This window comes from Budorcas taxicolor, chromosome 16, assembly GCF_023091745.1.
Source record: "Budorcas taxicolor isolate Tak-1 chromosome 16, Takin1.1, whole genome shotgun sequence".
NCBI classification, from domain to species: domain Eukaryota; kingdom Metazoa; phylum Chordata; class Mammalia; order Artiodactyla; family Bovidae; genus Budorcas; species Budorcas taxicolor.
Window position 1 is genome coordinate 76,626,127 of NC_068925.1, and position 24,966 is coordinate 76,651,092.

The following is a 24,966-nucleotide window of genomic DNA, read 5'->3' on the forward strand; positions in this document are numbered from 1 at the left end:
CCTTTGCCCAAGTGTCATTGAATGGGCCCCTCACCTAGCTTACTGTATGTCAGCTTTGCACCCCTCTTCATCTTTACTCCAAGCTTCTTCTCCAGTACTGTGAGCCTCTGCTTGGTCTGTATATCTCAGCCTGTTTTCTTCCCATTCCACAGCTAAATCAGTCATTTCAGCATAAGAAGGCAAGAGAAGCCACCAGGAACAAAATCTCCATGAAAGAAAAATCACTTTGAGAATGCATTGTATAGAGCATGCATGTGTGCTGAGTCACTTCAGTCGTGTCTGACTCTGCGACCCTATGGACCGCAGCCCACCAGGTTCCACTGTGCATGGGATTCTCCAGGCAAGAATACTGGAGTGGGTTGCCATCCCCTCCTTCAAGGGATCTTCCCGACCCAGGATCAAACCTTCCTCTCTTATATCTCCAGCATTGGCAGGCGGGTTCTTTACCATTCGCGCCACCTGTGTAGAGCAAATTTTGACTCAAGTTGTAGCTGCCTCCATTCACAGCCCAACTGTTGTGTGCTCATGGCATCAGAACACATTTGAGTCTCTATCTTAACCATATGCAAGGTATTACAAATGAATTAAAAATAGGTTCTATTTCAGAATGGAAGCATAGAAAGTCTTGTGCTCACATCCTCCTGTGGACACACTTGAGTCTATAGCTACGTATGAACAATTTCCTCTTAAATCATGCGAAGACCTGGCTGAGTGACACATTGTCTAGATTCACTTGGGGACATCGAAGTGGGCAGGACACCCCAGGAAACCATCTCACCGTGAACCCTACCTCAGTATGGTGTTCCACAATCAGGAGGACCTTTGAACCTCGAGTTTCTCCCTGAAGAGCAAGGATTTCAGACCCCACATCGGGGATTCCCACTTTGCGGACATACACATGAGAGAGGAGCCTCCAATTATCTGGTTTTGAAAACCAATAGGATCACTTCCCAAGACCCACAAGATGGTAGCGATATGACAGGCCACTCTTAAAGGGCTCCCACTCAGAGTTGCCCACTCCAGAGCCCAGCTCATAGTCAGCCAATAGTGTCCAGACTTAAAGTGAAAAGGGTCACCTGCTTACATTATAGCCGAGGGCTAAGGGGGAGGCATCTAATTAAGCAGACGTTTGAAGCCTCAGGCACCCCGAGAACACAAGCTGCTGTATGCACCCTCATCCTGCCACTGTGCTCCAGATCACTGCTGTCTCCAGGAGGGGAGCTTCTCCATGTGTCTAGCGCTCCTGCTTTTTGTGGCTTCTTTCTTGGGAACATCTCTTCATCCATGGCTCATTTCTCTGGGGGAAGCTTGTGTTCCTATTCTTTAACATTTGTTTCTTTAATATTTGGTATCACCCAGAAAGGATTTCATATCTCTATCTGGTGCCCTGATTTTCCAGACTGCTGCCAGGGGACACTTCTGCGACACTTGGCTCTGGAGGCCAGTGGGACTTACCCTAGTGGGTGTCACAGGCCTGTAATCCATGGAGAGAGAGTTTTTAAGCACCATCCCCTGGCCACAGCAAGAGGCAACAGGCTCAGGAGCTTGGTTTTCCTGTGAAGGTTTTTAAACTGGTCATCCTGAGTTCTGCTCAAGGGGTGGGAATCGACAAGGCGGGATCTTGTTGCTGTTCAGTCACTCAGTTGTGTCTGAGTCTTTGTGACCCCGTGGACTGGAAAAGAGTTTACACATTTGTCTGAAGCCCTAATGTCTGTGATGGTTACTCAAGGGGCACCTCCAGATTGGCTGGCTCTGGTGATCAGTGGAGGTTGTGCCTGTGGTCCCAAAAGACTGTATGTATTTCACACTGTTAAAAGCTGATGCCTGACAGTCTGTCTTCTAGTCAGCCCGAATCTAGGTGCTGAGATCCTGCCTTTTGGGTCACTGACATGTCTTGGCACATTCTTAACTGTTGGGAGCTATTAAAAATACAGTGGGTAGCTTGGCCAAGCACAGAGATTTGAGAGAAAATGAGAAGCTGAGAAAGAGTTGAACATGGTTTGTTTCCTACATGAAACTACTCCCTCAATACTGAGAGAGGTGGTGGTTTCATCTACTATAAAGACAAAGAAAAAAAAAAAAACAAGAGTTTTGCAAAGAGAATGCACTGATCATAACAAACACCCTCTTCCAACAACACAAGAGAAGACTCTACACATCACCAGATGGCCAATACTGAAATCTGATTGATTATATCCATCGCAGCCAAAGAGGAGAAGCTCTGTACAGTCAGCAAAAAGAAGACTGGGAGCTAACTGTGGCTCAGAGCATGAACTCCTTATTGACAAATTCAGACCTAAATTGAAGAAAGTAGGGAAAACCAGAAGACCATTCGGGTATGACCTAAATCAAATCCCTTACGATTATACAGTAGAAGTGAGAAATAGATTTAAGGGATCAAATCTAACAGACAGAGTGCCTGAAGAACTATGGATGGAGGTTCATGACTTTGTACTGGAGGCAGTGATCAAGACCATCCTCAGGAAAAAGAAATGTAAAAAGGCAAAATGGTTGTCTGCAGAGGCCTTATAAATAGCTGAGAAAAGAAAAGACGTAAAAGGCAAAGGAGAAAGGGAAAGATATACCCTTTTGAATGCAGAGTTCCAAAGAATAGCAAGGAGAGAGAAGAAAGCCTTCCTCAGTGATCAATGCAAAGAAGTAGAGAAAAACAGCAGAATGGAAAATACTAGCGATCTCTTCAAGAAAATTAAAGATACCAAGGAAACATTTCATGCAAAGATGGGCACAATAAAGGACAGAAATGGTATGGATCTAACAGAGGAAGAAGATACTAAGAAGAGGTGGCAAGAATACACAGAACTGTACCCAGATAGCCAAGATGATGTGATCACTCACCTAGAGCCAGACATCCTAGAATGCAGAGTCAAGTGGGCTTTAGGTAGTATCACTACAAACAAAGCTAGTGGAGGTGATGGAATTCCAGTTAAGCTATTTCAAATCCTAAAAAATGATTCTGTGAAAGAATTTTTGGAAAACTCAGCAGTGGCCACAGGACTAAAAAATGCCAGGTTTCATTGCAATCCCATAGAACGGCAATGCCAAAGAATGCTCAAACTACCGCACAATTGCACTCATCTCACACGCTAGTAAAGTAACGCTCAACATTCTCCAAGCCAGGCTTCAGCAATATGTGAACTGTGAACTTCTAGATGTTCAAGCTGGTTTTAGAAAAGACAGAGGAACCAGAGTTCAAATTGCCAACATCCGCTGGATCATCGAAAAAGCAAGAGAGTTCCAGAAAAACATTCACTTCTGCTTTATACTATGCCAAAGCCTTTGACTATGTGGATCACAACAAACTGAAAAATTCTTCAAGAGCTGGGAATACCAGACCACCTGACCTGCCTCCTGAGAAATCTGTATGCTAGGTCAAGAAGCAACAGTTAGAACTGGACATGGAACAATAGACTGGCTCTACATTGGGAAAGGAGTATGTTTAGGCTGTTTGTTGTCACTCTGCTTATTTAACTTATAGGCAGAGTACATCATGAGAAATGCTGGACTGTATGAAGCACAAGCTGGAATCAAGATTGCTGGGAGAAATATTAATAACCTCAGATATGTAGATGACACCACCCTTATGGCAGAAAGCAAAGAAGAACTAGAGAGCTTCTTGATGCAAGTGAAAGAGGAGAGTGAAAAAGTTGGCTTAAACTCAACATTCAGAAAACTAAGATCATGGTATCTGGTCCCATCACTTCACGGCAAATAGGTGGGGGAAACAGTGGAAACAGTGGCTGACTTTATTTTTCTGGGCTCCAAAATCACTGCAGATGGTGACTGCAGCCATGAAATTAAAAGACACTTGCTCCTTGGAAGAAAAATCATGACCAAGGTAGACAGCATATTAAAAAGCAGAGACATTACATTGCCAACAAAGGTCCATCTAGTCAAAGTTATGGATTTTCCAGCAGTCATGTATGGATGTGAGAGTTGGACTATAAAGAAAGCTGAGTGCCAAAGAGTTGATACTTTTGAACTGTAGTGTTGGAGAAGATTCTTGAGAGTCCCTTGGACTGTAGGAGATCCAACCAGTCCATCCTAAAGGCAACCAGTCCATCCTAAAGGCAACCAGTCCTAAATATTCATTGGAAGGACTGAAGCTGAAGCTGAAACTCCAATACTTTGGCTACCTGATGCAAAGAACTGACTCATTGGAAAAGACCCTGATGCTGGCAAAGATTGAAGGCGGGAGGAGAAGGGGATGACAGAGGATGAGATGGTTGGATGGCATCACCGACTCGATGGACACGACTTTGAGTAAGCTCCGGGAGTTGGTGATGGACAGGGAAGCCTCTCATGCTGTAGTCCACGGGGTCACAAAGAGTCGGACACGACTGAGCGACTGAACTGAAAGACAAACAGTCTAAAAAAGTGAAGAAATCGAGGGATGTCTTCAAATGAATGAATGAGAAAAAGCCTCAGGAAATACCTTAATGAAATTGTGGTAAGTTATTTACCTAATAAGAATTTAAAGTAATGGTCATAAAAATGCTCACCACTGGTGAGAAGGATGGATGAACTTAGTAAGAACACCAAGGAGGAGATGGAAAATACAAGAAAGTAAAGACAGAAGTCACAGAGCTGAAGAATACAATGACTGATCTGAAACATACAATAAGGGACTGAAAACAAAGCAAAGAATCAGTGTATTGGAAGACACTGAGAAGAAACTTGTAGTTGCCAAGGGCAAGGGGATGGAGGTGGGATAGTTTGTGAGTCTGGTGTTCAGTTCAGTTCAGTTCAGTCGCTCAGTTGTGTCTGACTCTTTGCAACCCCATGAATCGCAGCACGCCAGGCCTCCCTGTCCATCACCAACTCCCAGAGCTCACCCAGACTCACGACCATCGAGTCCATGATGCCATCCAGCCATCTCATCCTTGGTCGTCCCCTTCTCCTCTTGCCCCCAATCCCTCCCAGCATCAGAGTTTTTTCCAATGAGTCAACTCTTCTCATGAGGTGGCCAAAGTACTGGAGTCTCAGCTTTAGCATCATTCCCTCCAAAGAAATCCCAGGGCTGATCGCCTTCAGAATGGACTGGTTGGATCTCCTTGCAGTCCAAGGGACTCTCAAGAGTCTTCTCCAACACCACAGTTCAAAAGCATCAATTCTTCGGTGCTCAGCCTTCTTCACAGTCCAACTCTCACATCCCCACATGACTACTGGAAAAACCATAGCCTTGACTAGACGGACCTTAGTCGGCAAAGTAATATCTCTGCTTTTGAGTATGCTGTCTAGGTTGATGCAAACTATTATATATAGGATGAATAAATAAGGTCCTACTGCATAGCAGAGGGAACTGTATTCAATATCCTGTAATAAACCATAACGGAAAATAATATGAAAAGAATGTATTCATATGTGTAACTGAATCACTTTTCTGGGCAGCAGAAATTAATACAACACTGTAAACCAGCTACACTTCAATAAAATAATTTATAACAAATAATAAATCTCCTTAATGGAAAAAAAAATGTGTCCTCGTTTATAAAATACATATATTACGGAATAATTCTAATGAACTCAGCAAACTCTTATTTATCCTGTGGTGATTTAATTGGAGTAAGCTAAATCATTCACTTATGAAAGAAAAATCACTACAAATAAGTGAAAACATTATATAAACAAAGGGTATCTTATTTTTGGAACCACACAGTCAGGACTTGCAAGATAGGACTCAGGCAGTGACAAAAGAGATGGCAAAGATTGTGATTCACAAGTCTGGAAAGTGTGTTAGAAGATTTAGTTAAGAAAGCAGTCCGGGAGGGGAAAAAGGTGTAGACGGAGCCCAACTGGGATCCTATTCTATCCTTAAATGAGAGCTAAGAAACAGAAAGCTACAGCAGAATGCTTGAACCTTGTGGCCATTTTTCATTGTAATTCGAATGGACAGCAAATGCAATTTTGGAGAGAAAGTGGGCATTCAACAGTGCAAATAACAAAACAAAAATATTCACTTTTTTAAAAGGAAAGCAAACTAAAGCTAGGTTATTACCCCCACATTCTTTCGGAAAGCACACACATAGGCGAGCAGTCTTTCAAAAATCCAGTTATCTTGAACAGGTGAGCCATTTCCCAATAAGCTTGGTGATTTTTCAAAGCTAAAGAGTGTGGGCACATCATTCACAGTGTACACCCTGGTTTCTCTCAGTATCGCCCAGGCCCAGCAGCAGCCTCACTGGGGGACTCATTAGAAATGGGGTCTCAGAACTCTAATGCTACTGGTACTTTATTCTGGGGGTACGTTGCTCAGATAATTGTTTGGCTTTAAAAGACTAGTTACAGCTAGAGAGAGCTTGGTTAATACTTATTTGAGAACTTTTAAGTATTTTGGTGCAGTGATGTTTTAAAAAAAAGACGGAGAGTGAGGAGCAGAAAGCTATTTTATTTTGTTTCTTTAGAGGTTATTTCTACACAGGTCTTTTGGACCTTTAAAAATATTTCACCTAGGACTTCCCTAGTGGCCCAGAGATTGAGGATCCAACTTCCACTGCAGGGGATGAAGGTTCGATCTCCAATTAGAGAACTGAGATCCCACAGGCCTCAGGGCAACTAATCCTGTAGGTCACAGCCACTGAGCCTGAATTCTCTAGAGCCCACGCTCTGCGACAGGAGAAGCCTGCAAGTAACAAGAGAAAGCCCACACGACGCAGTGAAGAGCCCCCGGGCCACAAGAGGGCATAGCACAGTCAAGAAAAGGAAAAGTCACCCATAGAACTTTCCATGCAGAGTGCTGTGCTTGAGTATTTTTAAAAATAAACACGGACAGAGAAATCAAATATGCCCATCATGTATTCTATAAATATAAGGTTTAAGATCCAAATCAAGGCACTGTGGGTATTTTAAAAAGATAACCAAGCAACACTGAAAAAATTTGAGCTCCGTATGAGTGAAGAAGATATTTTTATACTTAGTTCAAGCCCAGTCATCAATATAAAAATTTTATAATATTAAAACAAGTAAAACCATTAATCTAAAAATTATATATTAAAATCACAAATAAACCATGAGTTGCAAAAGTCTTAAAAGTATTAGTTTTATTTAAAAACTATTTCCAAAGCATTAAAGGAGGAAAGAAATCATTAAAAACAATAAATCATAATCTTAGTCTATGCTTCATGATTTATGCTAGGTCTTTCATTGAGTTGTAAACTACTTCATTATAATCTAAGCTTGATTAAAAAATCCTATTCTGCTTAGAATAGATGCATTTGTACTTAAAAAAAATCTAAGTTCCCTTCCTTTTTGTTCACCTATATAGATAAACAGAGAGATAATATTAATGAGGTGACGTGTAAATCTTATCCCACTCAGCAACTTAGTTTAACCCCATCAGCTTTACTACAACCCAGCAAATTAAAAGAACATAAGAGGGGAATAAAATAGTGTTGCTTTTAATTCCCTAGTTTAACTTGTATAAATTACAACTCTAAATGAAAAAAATAAAACAAGGTATTTTAATTTGACAGCTACGTACCTTCTCTCAACTACCTAAGTTACACAGGCAAATGAAACTTTTACCATAAGAATATCAGGGACTAGAGTTTTTAAATCCACAGTGAACTGTTCCAAATTTAATCTTGGATACTCGTCCAATCTGGGCAGTAGGGTATATGGAGGGGCGGGAAGGTCCCATGACAGTCCATGACTTGCTGCAGCACTTAAACCTCTAGTCCCACAGAAAGTTTCCTTACATCATAATAGCTGAAGTGACCAGCATGGATTATTTTCCTGAACTGACATTAAAAGCAGCTAAAAATATTTTTAGTAAAGAAATGCAACCCAAACAGCATACACATGCAGGCAGTTATTTTTTTGAAGTTGGCATATAAAACAGAGTCTAAACAAAACTGCATAAAATTATGTTAAGAGTGAGAAAGACCAATAAGTTAAAGAAAAATGCTTTAATGTACCCTCAATGTCCGCCGTGTGGAAAATCGGTACAGACAGGCAGTAACTATTGCAACAGCACCAACTACAAGAAAGCAGGAAACAAATGGCATTAACTGAAAAATCACTGCTTAACGTTCAAAATCTAACATAAGGAAAAAATGTTGGTTAGATTCCCGTGGTCAGAAAATGATATTTTATTTAACCACATATACATATTTATTCTGTCTGGTCTCTTTACTATTTGAATCCAGTTTCCTGGAATCACTTAAACAGTTCACAGTAAGTCAGAGCAGTCCTTGACTAATTTAGAAAATTACCCAAAGCATATTTGGGATGCAAACTCATAAGGCTATGCATCTTGAGACAACATGTATTATTTATGGGTGTTCGTAGGTGGACATATAGAACATAAAAGAATATACGATCACCAACAAAAAGTAGTATATTATATAAAAGGCTATTTTTCATAAACAGCTTTACTTAATTTCACACTATTAAAATTAAAGAAACTGAAAAAACACTAAAAAAGATAATGCACTTCACAGTAATATCTTGATTTAAGTCATATCAGAGTTTGGGATACTCACATACAGAAAGAACAATTGCTGTAATCAGTGCTATATCTGGGGAAAATAAAAAAAAACTGATGATAATTAAACACACAGGTGTCTTCAAATAGCTGCTGCATTTTAATGATCTGATCATAGATCAGCTATCATTACAGCAAAGAAAAAAACTACCGACCTGATTTTCACATGACTGCTAGTGCATCCAGGTCATTTCGACCACAGAACACTTCAAAACATATTCCAGGGTCAGGGTCTGTCTCATGAAACTCTTAGCAGGAGCCTTACCTTTTCAGTGTGCTATAGCGACCACACCAGCTTATTCAGTAAGGTAGCCAAAACCATTAGAATTCACTAGAAGAAAATTATTTTAAAATGTATTATCCTATTTTCAGTTCAGTTGCTCAGTCATGTCCGACTCTTGGCGATCCCATGAACCGCAGCACCCCAAGCCTCCCTGTCCATCACCAACTCCCAGAGTCCACCCAAACCCATGTCCATCGAGTCAGTGATGCCATCCAACCATCTCATCCTCGGTCATCCCCTTCTCCTCCTGCCCTCAATCTTTCTCAGCATCAGGGTCTTTTCCAATGAGTCAGCTCTTCGCATCAGGTGGCCAAAGTATTGGAGTTTCAGCTTCAACTTCAGTCCTTCCAATGAACACCCAGGACTGATCGCCTTTAAGATGGACTGGTTGGATCTCCTTGCAGTCCAAGGGACTCTCAAGAGTCTTCTCCAACACCACAGTTCAAAAGCATCACTTCTTTGGCGCTCAACTTTCTTTGTAGTCCAACTCTCACATCCATACATGACCACTGGAAAAACCATAGCCTTGACTAGACGGACCTTTGTTGGCAAAGTAATGTCTCTGCTTTTTAGTATGCTGTCTAGGTTGGTCGTAACTTTCCTTCCAAGGAGTAAGAGTCTTTTAATTTCATGGCTGCAATCACCATCTGCAGTGATTTTGGAGCCCAGAAAAATAAAGTCAGCCACTGTTTCCACTGTTTCCCCATCTATCTGCCATGAAGTGATGGGACTGGATGCCATGATCTTAGTTTTCTGAATGTTGAGCTTTAAGCCAACTTTTTCACTCTTCTCTTTCACTTTCATCAAGAGGCTTTTTAGATCTTCTTCACTTTCTGCCATAAGGGTGCTGTCATCTGTATATCTGAGGTTATTGATATTTCTCCCAGCAATCTTGATTCCAGTTTGTGCTTCTTCCAGCCCAGCGTTTCTCATGATGTACTCTGCACAAAAGTTAAATAAGCAGGGTGACAATATACAGCCTTGACATACTCCTTTTCCTATTTGGAACCAGTCTGTTGTTCCATGTCCAGTTCTAACTGTTGCTTCCTGACCTGCATACAGGTTTCTCAAGAGGCAGGTCAGGTGCTCTGGTATTCCCATCTCTTGAAGAATTTTCCACAGTTTATTGTGATCCACACAGTCAAAGGCTTTGGCATAGTCAATAAAGCAGAAATTGATGTTTTTCTGGAACTCTCTTGCTTTTTTGATGATCCAGCGGATGTTGGCAATTTGATCTCTGGTTCCTCTGCCTTTTCTAAAACCAGCTTGAACATCAGGAAGTTCACGGTTCACGTATTGCTGAAGCCTGGCTTGGAGAATTTTGAGCATTACTTTACTAGCGTGTGAGATGAGTGCAATTGTGCAGTAGTTTGAGCATTCTTTGGCATTGCCTTTCTTTGGGATTGAAATGAAAACTGACCTTTTCCAGTCCTGTGGCCACTGCTGAGTTTTCCAAATCTGCTGGCATATTGAGTGCAGCACTTTCACAGCATCATCTTTCAGGATTTGAAAGAGCTCAACTGGAATTCCATCACCTCCACTAGCTTTGTTCGTAGTGATGCTTCCTAAGGCCCACTTGACTTCACATTCCAGGATGTCTGGCTCTAGGTGAGTGATCACATCATCGTCATTATCTGGGTCATGAAGATCTTTTTTGTACAGTTCCTCTTTGTATTCTTGCCACCTCTTCTTAATATCTTCTGCTTCTGTTATTATTATAGTTTGATATTCAATCTAGTCCTTATGATTTTATTAAGAATTTAACACACTATTCTAATAGTGTGATTTTTGAATAAATGGCAATAAAGCTCTATAACTCTTATCACACAAATGCTATTTGCAGTTTTCACAAACAATGCCTTAACTTACCATCAACCTGTCCCCAGATTAAGACACAGTTCTAATTACAAGAAGATTTTGTCTAATAATGCTAATGAAACATCAGGGCACATGGATAAAAATTTTGTGCAAAAATGTAAACATGCATTTTTGATAATCCGGAGGGCAAGAAATAATACTAACACGTTTTTATGAACGTTTGTCAGTAGGACCTCTGCTTCTAGCTTTAACTCAGAGTATAAAATGTCATGGTAGTTCTGCTCTTTTTATTTCATGTTAACTGTAACCATCTTTTGATGACACCACGTCTCCATGGTGGTATAGTGGATAAGAATCCGCCTGCCAATGCAGAGGACACAGGTTTGACCCCTGGTCTGGGAAGATTCCACATGTCACAGGGCAACTAAGCCTGGGTGCCATACCTACCGAGCTCTAGAGCCCACGAACTTCAACTACTCAGCCTGCGAGCCACAACTCCTGAGCCCGTGTGCCCAGAGCCTGTGCCCCGCGACGAGAGAGGCCACCACAATGAGAAGCCTGTGTGCCACAACGGAGGAGTGCCTGCTCGCTGCAACTAAAGAGAGTCTACACGCAGCAATGAAGACCCAGTGCAACCAAAAATAAAAATACACAAATACATTTGAGAGAAGAAAAGCTCAACCAGCTTTACCACCTCCCCCCACCAAAAAAGAAAAATGGCCCTGGGTTCACCTGGCACACTGGCAACTTGACCACAGTTCTCAGAAGGAAATGTAACAAGCCCAAAGTGCATTGGATGAAAAGACAAACTTGACTACCTCACTCTAATATAAAGAAAAGTAATAGATCTTTTCTTATCAAGAAATCTTTTCATTTTCTTATCCAGAAATCTTTATATTCCAACTAACTTCACCACTGTACTTCACCATGTTCTATGGGAGACAAGCTGAAGTGTGCGACCCCTGCCTGTTATAGAAAAACTATCCCAAAATATGGTACATGAGGCTGTGTATACAACACACCAACAGAAAGACAATCTATCTGCAAATCTCCATGATAAAAGAATACTATCACGTGATAAACAAGTTACATTTTACATATTTTAACCTGCACGTGACCAAAGCATTTAAGAAAGTTATCTCACTCCACTGGGAATCCTCAGTACGGGCACTTCTTGAAAATCGTGTTGGTTACAAGTCTACACTGGAGAAGGAAACGGCAACCCCCTCCAGTATTCTTGCCTGGAGAATCCCATGGACAGAGGAGCCTCACGGGCTGCAGTCCTTGAGGTCGCAAAGACTCGAACACGACTGAGCAACTAACACTTTCCACTTTACATACCACCACTTAAATTTGTCATGGGATCTGCACTATTAAAATAACATGCTTGCCAGTTAACACCAATTTGTGATATGTTATCTCTTCTCTAGTTATGTATTATTGCAACAGTTCCATGTAGAACTCTGGAGTTTCATCATGCAGGGCTATTTATAACCAAAATAATACCTAAATCTTCAAAACCTTCAGGCTGTAAATCATCACTTGGATTGGGATATGCTGGAAAAAGGAAAAAAAAAAAGGAAATAAGAATAAAAGGTAGAAGAAAATAATAAAGCTTAAAGACCTATACATTTATGGTTTTGTGTTTTTTTGCCTTTGTACAAAACCCCTGATAATTTCACTTTCCCTATATGCATTATCTCAATGCATCTCTTTAAAAGTAGTATCATAAAAAGCCAAGGGTGAGCACCTGAAGCAGGGAACAAAATGCCAGTCTCAGAGGTTGTAGCTGTCAGCAAGCCAAGAATAAGCCCAGGTTATGACTCACAGGCTTCCTGGGAGCCTGTGCAGCTTGGCTTTGCCAAGGGACACCAGACCTGAGGCCAATTCTCCTGGGAGAGCACACGGCCCGCCTCAGACTGTAGCAACTTCCCGCGGGCCTCAGCTGCAGCAGGCACTCCCCAAACACTCCAGCTGTGGCCTCCACACCCCTTCCTCTCCCCAGGCCGACCGAGCAAGTGGACCCTAATAAGCCACTACTATTGCCTGCTCTGGTCTGAGTGGGAAACAGGCGCCAAACCAGAGGAGAGCGCCAGGGGCTGCGTGAGCGCAAGGAAGGGAACGCACCCCTGCAGCTGGAGGTGCAGCTGACAAAATCCCTGTAATTAGCGAGACTGTGGACTCTGGGGGCAATTGTGGACTTTGGGAGCAAGTACAAGCTGGAGTGAGGCCAGATCTGAGTCAGAGCTGACCCCACAGAGCCCACAGCAGGTCCAGAGACCTTCCTAGAAATATTGGAGGACTTTCTGGGTAGGTAGATTGGCTGGTGCGCACTGTGTGGACCGGACAATGGAGGACTCAGGAGGACATTCTTCATACTACCAGTCTCTCTCTTTCTATATATATATATATTTTTTGTATTGATCTAATGTGGTTCTTTATTATTCCTTTAGTTTTTGTTTGTTTTAAATAACATATTTTTAACGTCTTTTTAAAAAATTACATACAGTTTAGTTTTGTTTTGTTTTTAATTACATATATACAATGGAATATTACTCAGCCATAAAAAAGAACGGATTCCAGTGAGGTGGATGAACCTAGAGCCTGTTGCACAGAGTGAGGAAAGTCAGCAAGAGAAAGGCAAATATCATATGTTAATGCATATCTATGGAGTCTATAAAAATGTTATTGATGAACCTATTTTCAGGGAAGGAATGGAGATGCATATACAGAGAACGGATTTGTGGACACAGTAGGGGAAGGAATGAGAGTGGAAGGAAGGGGAGAATCGCACAGCCGTAAGAACACCACCATGTGTGAAACAGCCAGCTGGTAAGAAGCTGCTGTATAGCACAGGGACCCCAGCCTGCTGCTCTGTGATGACCTGGAGGGTGGGGTGGGGAGAGTGGAGGGAGGTGGTACACGCATAATTATGGCTGAAATACGGTGTTACGTGGCTTCCCTGGTGGCTCAGATGGTAAAGCGTCTGTCTGCAAAGCAGGAGACCTGGCTTCAATCCCTGGGTCCAGAAGATCCCCTGGAGAAGGAAATGGCAACCCACTCTAGTCTCCTTGCCTGGAGAATCCCATGGACGGAGGAGCCTGGTGGGCTACAGTCCATGGGGTCTCAAAGAGTCGGGCACGACTGAGCGACTTCACTATGGCAGAAACCAATACAACATTATAAAGCAATTTTCCCCCCAATCAAAACATTAAAAAAAAAAAAGATTGAAAAACAAAAGACATACAATGGCCTAAAACCATTTAAGAGCTGATCTGCAACAGAACGAAATTCAACATAATAAAGACCACTTATTTAAAAAAAAAAAAAACGTAGATAACACCAGACTCAATAGTGAAAGACTGAATTTATTTTCCTTAAGTCAGGAGCCATACTGGGTGTTCATATTAGTCACTTCAATCAATACGACAAAATATTTTAACTTATTTTTCTTGCTCAGTGAGAGCAGTGGTAAGAGAAAAAAATAAAAGTCATCCAAACTGAGAAAGAAGAAATAAAACTCTCTCTGTTTCAGATTATATAATCTTTTAAATGGAAAACTCTAAAGATTATGCATGCTCACACACCAAAACACACACACACACATACACACATATACAGGACCCTATTAAATAGAACTAATAAATTAATTCAACAAAGTCAGAGGTTACAAAATCAACAAAGATCAGCCGCATTTCTATACACTACCGATGAACCATCTAAAGAGAAAATTTAAAAAACCAGCTCCACACAAACACACAGTAGCAGCAAAGAGGATAAAGAACTTAGGATTAAACATTAACTAACGGAGTGAAAGACTTGCTCCCTGAAAACCACAAAGCACTGCATAAAGAGACTGAAGGAGACGTAAGAAAATGAAAGGGCATCCTGCATTCATGGACTGAAAGAATACTGTTAAGACGTCAATACCACACAAAGCAATCCACAGATTAAATGCAGCCGTTTGACTCTATTGAAAATGTGTTGTGCAAAATAGACAAATTAAACCCAATATGGAATCTGAAGGGAGTAATTTTAATAAAGAAATGGAAAGTTGAGAGGACTCACATTTCCCAATTCCAAAACTTACTAGAAAGCTACAATAAGGATATACTGTACACCACACGGAAATACAGCTATTATTTTGTAATAGCTTTACCTGGAGTTAAACTTTAAAAATATTGAATCTCTTATGTTTGGAAATAATAGACTACGGTCAAACAACTATATTTCTATTAAAAAAATAAAAGAGCAGAGAGACCAGAAATAAACTTTCACTTATATGGTCAAATGATTGTTCACAAGGGTTCTAAGAACATTTAATGAGGAATGGACAATCTTTTCAACAAATGATTTTTGGAAAATTGGATATCCATATGCAAAAGAATGAATTTTGACACCTACCTTACACCATACACAAAAATTAATTTAAAAGATCAGGAGCTAAAGGCCTAGGGAAGTTGTTAAGTCAGTGGAGTACAAAGACTCTGAGTTTGCACCCTTCCTTGGGCACATGAACATCACCACTATTTACAGAACAAGGGATGAGAATGACCTGAAAACTAGCATAAATGATCTTCTGCAACCAGAGATACAAAGAAGGAACCGACATGAGTCAGGAAAGAAGACCAGAGACATGGCACAAACAAGACCCGTAGCAGCAGGAAGGTGACCCACAAACTAGCAGGATCATTGCAATCGCCCAAGTTCTCCCCAAGGAAGGAGGGCTCTGAGATTCACATCAGATTCCCCAGTGCAGGGGCCCTGCACCAGGTGACAAGCTCCTGGAATGCTGGGCTTTGAAAGCCAACATGGCATATTTTGGGGAGATCCAAGGGGCTGTAGGAAAAAAAAAACTCTGCTCTTAAGGGGCACGGACAAAATGTCACACACTCTTGAGACCCAGTGCAGAAGCAGTAATTTGAAAGGAGTTTTGGTCAGATTCACTTGCTCATCTTGGAGAGGTGGAGGACAACGCGGACTCACTCTATGGACAGAGATTCTGGCAGTAGCTACTGGTGGGCTGCTGCTGATGCTGCTAAGTTGCTTCAGTCATGTACGACTCTGTGCGACCCCAGAGACAGCAGCCCACCAGGCTCCTCTGTCCCTGGGATTCTCCAGGCAAGAACACTGGAGTGGGTTGCCATTTCCTTCTCCAATGCATGAAACTGAAAAGTGAAAGTGAAGTCACTCAGTCATGTCCGACTCTTCGCGACCCCCTGGACTGCAGCCCACCAGGCTCCTCCGTCCATGGGATTTTCAAGGCAAGAGTACTGGAGTGGGGTGCCATTGCCTTCTCCACCACTGGTAGGAGTGTATACCAAAAGGAGTCTGGGGCTGGCAAGGGGCATTTTGGAATCCTCCCTCTAGCATATTAGCACCATGATATGACCTTGCCCCCAAGCAGGTGGGCACAAGTTCTGGGACACTCCAGGCCCAGCAGTTATTGGAGTGGGGACAGAGCCTGACCCACAAGCAGGCTGATTGCCTTAAATCCCCTCATCCTCCAGCTGCCTGGACCCATCCTTGTCCACTAGAAGGCCCACTACACCGCAACCAGACCCCAGCACCCGGCTCTGCTCACCAGTGGGCCAACATCAGCCCCAGAAGCCCACGGTCCCAGGCCCAGCAGTCAGATTTCAGCTCCAGGAACAATGGGCCCCTCAACCAGCCTCCCCAAGGGCAGACCCCATCCACCTGTGGGCCAACACCACCTCCAGGACCCCCTGGACACTACAATCAGCCAAGTCAGGAAATGACCTTGCCTGCCAGCAGGGTGACACCAGCCTTAGGATCCCTCAGGCCATGGCCCCACATACCAGTAGGCCAACACTTGCTCTGGGACCACAGCCGGCTTCCCCAGGATCCAGCTCTACCAACCAGCTGGTCAGTACAAGTCATCCTAGTAGTATGCATTTATAACCACAGTAAGTAGCTAAAGGATGAAAAAAAACAAAAAGTTGTAAAATAAGATGATACAAACATTAAATGTGGTGGTATGGAGTAAAAGTGCTGAGTTGTTAGAATGTGTACAAAATAGAGATTAGCGACTTAAAATAATCATGTATATATATATATATATATATATATATATATATATATGTATTGCTACGTATAAACCTCATGAGAATGACAAAACTCTAAAACAGATATACCCATAAGAAAGAGTAAGGAGTCCAACATAACAATAAAGATAATCATTAAACCACAAGTGAAGAGAGGAAAAGAAGAAAGGAGAAAAAATGAACCACAAACTCAAGAGCTAAAATTACGAAACTCTTAGAGAACACGGAGGAGAGCTTCAGGATGTGGGGTCTGGCAGTGATTTCTCGGATGTGTCACCAAAAGCGCAGACACACCGGGTTTCATCAAAACCGAACACAAGCTGTTTACAAAGGGACACTGTCATCAGAGAGCGAGCAGGCCACAGAATGGGAGGGAACTGCATTACATATCTGATAAGGGGTTAACCTTCAACATATATTATGAGCTTTTAAAAATAGAAAAAAAATTAAATTAAAAAATGGGCAAAGGACTTAAACAGATATTTCTCCAAAGAAGAGACACATAAGACCAATAATATGCGCATGAAAAGATGATCAATCACTAATAATTGTAGAAATGCAAAGAAAAACCACAATGAGATAGTACTTCACATATACTGGTATGGCTTTTATCAAAAAAAAAAAAAAAGGAAAAAAAAGAAGGACAGTGCTGGCAAAAAGGTTGAGAAATTGAAACTTTTGTACATCACTGGAGGGAATGTAACATTGTGTAGCCACTGCGGAAGATTCCCTGGTTGTTTCTCAAAAAAAATAAATAAATAAACATAGTAATACTATGAGGAAAAAGTGAAAGTGTTATTTACTCAGTCATGTCAGACTTTTTGCCATCCCTGGATGGTAGCCCACAAGACTCCTCTGTCCATGGAATTCGCCAGGCAAGAATACTGGAGTGGGTATCCATTTCCTGCTTTAGGGGATCTTCGTGACCCAGAGATCAAACCTGGGTCTCCTACATTGCAGGCAGACTCTTTACCATCTAAACCATCAGAGAAGCCCAACGTACTATTATATAACACAGCAATTCTATTCCTAAGTATATAACCAAGAAAATTAAAAATAGGGACTCAGATAGCTGAATGCCACTGTTCAGAGTAGCATTATTCAGAATAGCCAAAAGGTGGAAAAAAAACAAGGGTCTTTCAACAAATGAGTGAATTAAGGAATTGTGGTTTATATGAAGAGATATTCAGTTCAGTTCAGTTCAGTCGCTCAGTCGTGTCCAACTCTTTGTGACCCCATGGACTGCAGCACTCCAGGCCTCCCTGTCCATCACCAACTTCCAGAGCTTACGCAAATTCACATCCATTGAGTCAGTGATGCCATCCAACCAGCTCATCCTCTGTTGTCCCCTTCTCCCACTTTCAATCTTTCCAAGCATCAGGGTCTTTTCCAATGAGTCAGTTCTTTGCATCAAGAGGCCAACATACTGGAGTTTCTGCTTCAGCATCAGTCCTTCCAATGAACACCCAGGACTGATTTCCTTTAGGATGGACTGGTTGGATCTCCTTGCTGTTCAAGGGACCCTCAAGAGTCTTCTTCAACACCACAGTTCAAAAGCATCAATTCTTCAGCACTCAGCTTTCTTTATAGTCCAACTCTCACATCCATACATGACCACTGGAAAAACCATAGCCTTGACTAAGATGGAACTTTGTTGGCAAAAAAATGTCTCTGCTTTTTAATATGCTGTCTAGATTGGTCATGACTTTTCTTCCAAAGAGTAAGCGTCTTTTAATTTCATGGCTGCCGTCACCATCTGCAGTGATTTTGGAGCCCCCTAAAAATAAAGTCTCTCACGGTTTCCACTGTTTCCCCATCTATTTGCCATGAAGTGATGGGACCAGGTGCCATGATATTAGTTTTCTGAATTATGAGTTTTAAGCCAACTTTTTCACTCTCCTCTTTCAATTGCATCAAGATGCTCTTTAATTCTTCTTTGTTTTCTATCCTAAGTGTGGTGTCATCTGCATATCTGAGGTTATTGATATTTCTCCCGGCAATCTTGATTCTAGCTTGTGCTTCATCTAGTCCAGCGTTTCTCATGATGTACTCTGCACCTAAGTTAAATAAACAGGGTGACAATATACAGTCTTGATGTACTCCTTTCCCAATTTGGAATCAGTCTGTTGTTCCATGTCCAGTTCTAAATGTTGCTTCTTGAGCAGCATACAGATTTCTCAGGAGGCAGGTCAGGAGGTCTGGTATTCCCATCTCTTTAAGAATTGTCCACAGTTTGTTGTGATCCACACAGTCAAAGGCTTTGGCATAGTCAAAGGGTCTTCCAACAAATGAATGAATTAAGAAATTGCGGTAAATATGAAGACATATTACCAAGTCATCAGTGAAATAAAATTCTGATACATGTTGCAAGGTGGATGAACCTTGAAAACAGTATGCTAAGTGAAATAATCCAGAAGCTTTGGATTTGACATAGTCCAGAAGCTTTTGGACTTGACCAGAGTCCAGAAGCTTTTTTGGATTTGACATGATCCAGAAGCTTTGCTTTGGCATTGTCAAAGGGTCTTCCAACAAATGAATGAATTAAGGAATTGTGGTATATATGAAGACATATTACCAAGTCACCAGTGAAATAAAGTTCTGATACATGTTGCAAGGTGGATGAACCTTGAAAACAGTATGCTAAGTGAAATAATCCAGAAGTGATCCAAGTCTATGCAGTATGTGGAACAGTCAAATTAATCAACACAGAAAATAGACAGTGGTTAGCATGGCTGCGAGGAGGGAGCATGGAGAGTTATTGTTTCATAGCTATAATGTTCATTTTGAGTGATTAAAGGTTTTAGAGATAGATGGTAGTAATGGCTGCACAAACATGTGAATATACTTAATGCCACTGAAATGTACAATTAAATTAGCTAAAATTATCAGGTAAATGAAATAGAAGTTGGTCTAGAAGAAAACTGTCAGTTAAATGAAATAGAAGTTGGTCTAGAAGAATTAGCACAGAGAGTAACCTGAGCATCTGAAAAGGAAGTGTTCTGCCAGATGTTGAAACATATCATCATTCTGTAATCAGAGTATTGATTTGGTGTTGGGGCAGGAATGGGAAAATTCAAGGGAACAGAAAGATCAGATCATGTATGAATTTAATGTGTGATAAAAACTGGTAAGTTCAGCAAAGCTGGAAAGAGAAGGACCTACTCAACAAATGGAGCTACTTCTCACTGGATGAAAGTAAGTGGGGTCAAGAGAAAGCCAACCGCACTTCAGATACCCTAAAGAAAGTGAGATGAATCAATGATTTGATGCAATCACAAAAACACTGTGATGGCAACGTTTATATAATTTCAGCATGGAGAAGACCTGAAGCTTTTATAAGAAAAACACAACACTCTTGGCCATTAGGGAAAACATCAACACATCCAACTTCCTATTAATATAAATATTCTGTAAATTTAAATGACCACTGATAGAAAAGTCAGGTGAAATATGGTACATATTAATTACTCAGCCATTAAAAAGAATACATTTGAATCAGTTCTAATGAGGTGGATGAAACTGGAGCCAATTATACAGAGTGAAGTAAGCCAGAAAGAAAAACACCAATACAGTATACTAACGCATATATATGGAATTTAGAAAGATGGTAATGATAACCCTGTAAGCGAGACAGCAAAAGAGACACAGATGTTTAGAGCAGCCTTTTGGGCTCTGTGGGAGAGGGAGAGGGTGGGATGATTTGGGAGAATGGCAATGAAACATGTATAATATCATACAAGAAACGAATTGCCAGTCTAGGTTCGATGCAGGATACGGGATGCTTGGGGCTGGTGCACAGGGATGACCCAGAGGGATGGGATGGGGAGGGAGTTGGGAGAGGGGTTCAGGATTGGGAACACGTGTGCACCCGTGGCGGATTCATGTTGATGTATGGCAAAACCAATACAATATTGTAAATTAAAAAATAAATAAATAAAAAACAATATGTGAATCACATAAAAAAATTAAAAAGAGGCATTGTTTCCAAAAATAAATAAATAAATAAGATCATATAAAAAGATAGGAATAAATCTAACTGCAGCTCCAATTCAAGACAGTAAGTGGAAAAAGTGCAAGTTTCAGAAAAATATGAACAGCATGATGACATTTTTGGATAAGAATAAAGCCAAATACGTAAACCTACACAAATAAGAATGTTTATGCATAGAAGTAGATTAAAAAGACTCCCTAAACTATAAAGATATTAACTTTAATAATTAGATGAGAGAAATAAGTGGACACCCAATCTTTTCACTATGTATGCTTTTGTAATATCTGAAATTTTCAAAATTCATATTAGTATGTGTGCATGTTCAGGCACTCAGTTATATAAAGCTCTTTGCTGCCCTAAGGACCACAGCCCGCCAGGTTCCTCTGTCCATGGGATTTTCCAGCCAAGAACACTGATATGGGTTGCCATGTCCTCCTCCAGGGGATCTTCCCAACCCAGGGATTGAGCTCACATCTCCTACACATCTTCTTTCCTGCTGGGAGCCACCTGGGAGCCCCTCAGATTAGTATACTAATATAGTTAAAAGCTACAGAAAGCAATCAGTTTTTAATAGTGTAAAATCTTCAAAGAAAACTGACTTTAAATAATAACAAACTAGAGAAAAATTCTGCTTCCTGATGAAAGGATTTTAACTTATAATGAGCTTTGTTAAATCAACATGAAAAATATTTCAGAAATCACATAGAAAAGTGAACAAAAGACCAATATCAGTTCAGTTCAGTTCAGTTGCTCAGTCATGTCCGACTCTTTGCGACCCCATGAATCGCAGCACACCAGGCCTCCCTGTCCATCACCAACTCCCGGAGTTCACTCAGACTCACGTCCATCGAGTCAGTGATGCCATCCAGCCATCTCATCCTCTGTCGTCCCCTTCTCCTCCTGCCCCCAATCCCTCCCAGCATCAGAGTCTTTTCCAATGAGTCAGATCTTTGCATGAGGTGGCCAAAGTACTGGAGTTTCAGCTTCAGCATCAGTTCTTCCAAAGAAATCCCAGGGCTGATCTCCTTCAGAATGGACTGGTTGCATCTCCTTGCAGTCCAAGGGACTCTCAAGAGTCTTCTCCAACATCACAGTTCAAAAGCATCAATTCTTCAGTGCTCAGCTTTCTTCACAGTCCAACTCTCACATCCATACATGACCACTGGAAACACCATAGCCTTGACTAGACGGACCTTAGTCGGTAATGTCTCTGTTTTTCAATATGCTATCTAGGTTGCTCATAACTTTCCTTCCAAGGTTATGCGTCTTTCAATTTCATGGCTGCAATCACCATCTGCAGTGATTTTGGAGCCCAAAAAATAAAGTCTGACACTGTTTCCACTGTTTCCCATCTATTTCGCATGAAGTGATGGGACCAGAGCCATGATCTTCGTTTTCTGAATGTTGAGCTTTAAGCCAACATTTTCACTCTCCTCTTTCACTTTCATCAAGAGGCTTTTTAGTTCCTCTTCACTTTCTGCTATAAGGGTGGTGTCATCTGCATATCTGAGGCTATTGATATTTCTCCCGGCAATCTTGATTTCAGCTTGTGCTTCTTTCAGCCCAACGTTTCTTATGATGTACTCTGCATAGAAGTTACATAAGCAGGGTGACAATACACAGCCTTGATGTACTTCTTTTCCTATTTGGAACCAGTCTGTTGTTCCATGTCCAGTTCTAACTGTTGCTTCCTGACCTACATATAGGTTTCTCAAGAGGCAGGTCAGGTGCTCTGGTATTCCCATCTCTTTCAGAATTTTCCACAGTTTATTGTGATCCATACTGTCAAAGGCTTTGGCATAGTCAATAAAGCAGAAATTGATGTTTTCTGGAACTCTCTTGCTTTTTCCACGATCCAGCAGATATTGGCAATTTGATCTCTGGTTCCTCTGCCTTTTCTAAAACCAGCTTGAACATCAGGAAGTTCACAGTTCATGTATTGCTGAAGCCTGGCTTGGAGAATTTTGAGCATTACTTTAGTAGCATGTGAGATAAGTGCAATTGTGCAGTAGTTTGAGCATTCTTTGGCATTGCCTTTCTTTGGGATTGAAATGAAAACTGACCTTTTCCAGTCCTGTGGCCACTGCTGAGTTTTCCAAATCTGCTGGCATATTGAGTGCAGCACTTTCACAGCATCATCTTTCAGGATTTGAAATAGCTCAACTGGAATTCCATCACCTCCACTAGCTTTGTTCGTAGTGATGCTTCCTAAGGCCCACTTGACTTCACATTCCAGGATGTCTGGCTCTAGGTGAGTGATCACACCATCGTGATTATCTTGGTTGTGAAGATCTTTTTTGTACAGTTCTTCTGTGTATTCTTGCCACCTCTTCTTAATATCTTCTGCTTCTGTTAGGTGCATACCATTTCTGTCCTTTATCGAGCCCATCTTTGCATGAAATGTTACCTTGGTATCTCTAATTTTCTTGAAGAGATCTCTGGTCTTTCCCATTCTGTTGTTTTCCTCTATTTCTTTGCATTGATCACTGAGGAAGGCTTTCTTGTCTCTCCTTGCTAGTCTTTGGAACTGTGTATTCAGATGTTTATATCTTTCCTTTTCTCCTTTGCTTTTCAATTCTCTTCGTTTCACAGCTATTTGTAAGGCCTCCCCAGACAGCCATTTTGCTTTTTTGCATTTCTTTTCCATGAGGATGGTCTTGATCCCTGTCTCCTGTACAATGTCATGAACCTCCGTCCATTGTTCATCAGGCACACTATCTATCAGATCTAGGCCCTTAAATCTATTTCTCACTTCCACTGTATAATCATAAGGGATTTGATTTAGGGCATACCTGAATGGTCTAGCGGTTTTCCCGACTTTCTTCAATTTAAGTCTGAATTTGGTAATAAGGAGTTCATGATCTGAGCCACAGTCAGCTCCTGGTCTTGTTTTTGTTGACTGTATAGAGCTTCTCCATCTTTGGCTGCAAAGAATATAATCAATCCGATTTCGGTGTTGAACATCTGGTGATGTCCATGTGTAGAGTCTTCTCTTGTGTTGTTGGAAGAGGGTGTTTGCTATGACCAGTGCATTTTCCTGGCAAAACTCTATTAGTCTTTGCCCTGCTTCATTCCATATTCCAAGGCCAAATTGCCTGTTACTCCAGGTGTTTTTTGACTTCCTACTTTTGCATTCCAGTCCCCTATAATGGAAAGGACATTACTTTTCACCCATCATCTTATTAAGTTCTAAACAACGTTAGTAAGATAAAGAGGCACTGGATCTGTAGGACTTGACTCTGGAGCTGTAGTTGTTTGAGGACCTGGGAAAATTAATTTTGATTCAATTCACCAGTCTCCTCAACACAGAACTGTAGAATTAACTTTGATTATTTTCATTTTTGAAGAAAATTATTTCTCACAATGAATTACTTCTCAGAATCAAAATATACATACTTTCCAAACTATCCTATTCTATTTCTGGGAAGTTAACCTAAATATACATTTATACAAGTACGTTAGAATGTATGCATAGGAATATACACTATGGCTCTGTATTACATAGTGGAAACCCTGGAAATTAACAAATAATAAATCATAGAAGTTATGTGTTCAGAATAAGTTTACAAATCTTAAAAAAATACCATCCACATAGTATCATGGTACATAATTTGTATTCTTACTTTGTCACTTCATATTTGCCCCAATTTTTTCACATTCACATAATTAGATCTATCTTATCAACACTATATGTCTCTAATGATGCTCTTCAGTCTCTCTTACTGATAAAAAATGATTGAAAACCTCACAAGGAACTTTGATTTATGATATTTAAAGCAAAATCCCTCTAGTTTATCACCTGTATAAACTTGTCCTCACAATTCTCCTGGTATTTCCAATGCTAAACTGAATATATGTTTTAGAAATTTGTTATGAGATGTTTATGGTCAACTCTCAAAACAGCGTATCAATAAGCAAAACATACCACAGTGCACGTTCCCACTAGGACCATGTGAGCAGACGTGAGTGAGTCAGTGAGTGTAGACTTCATATGCATCTTTATGTATCATCCATAGACATTGCTTTCTCCACAGAACTTCACAGCACCCCCCAAGGTACTCGAGGAAGTTACGGAGTACCAGATTTACAGGAATTATAGAAAGGTATTCTAATTAGCATGCTAATATGAGTAATTCCCCTCAATCCTTAAAATTATATGACAATAGGAAGTAAACAAATTGGAAGCCAGTGATTGACATTTGTTTGAGTCATTCAACAGTGAGAAACTAGAAACCACAGAAATGATGCTACTTGAGTAAGCGAGCGGGCTGCTCAGGCTAATGCTCTCGCCACTGTTCTCTTGCTT

At 41.0% G+C, this 24,966-nt stretch overlaps 1 protein-coding gene across 1 annotated transcript in view; it reads right to left on the reverse strand.

Moving 5' to 3' along the window:
- Nucleotides 1-12,078: 12,078 nt before the first annotated feature.
- LOC128061314 (membrane cofactor protein-like) overlaps nucleotides 12,079-24,966 on the reverse strand; it is a 51,022-nt gene continuing 38,134 nt past the window's right edge. Inside the window, exon 7 of the mRNA XM_052653586.1 lies at nucleotides 12,079-12,161. Within this exon, the coding sequence (XP_052509546.1) occupies nucleotides 12,079-12,161 (83 nt within the window). The remainder of the gene's footprint in view (nucleotides 12,162-24,966) is intronic.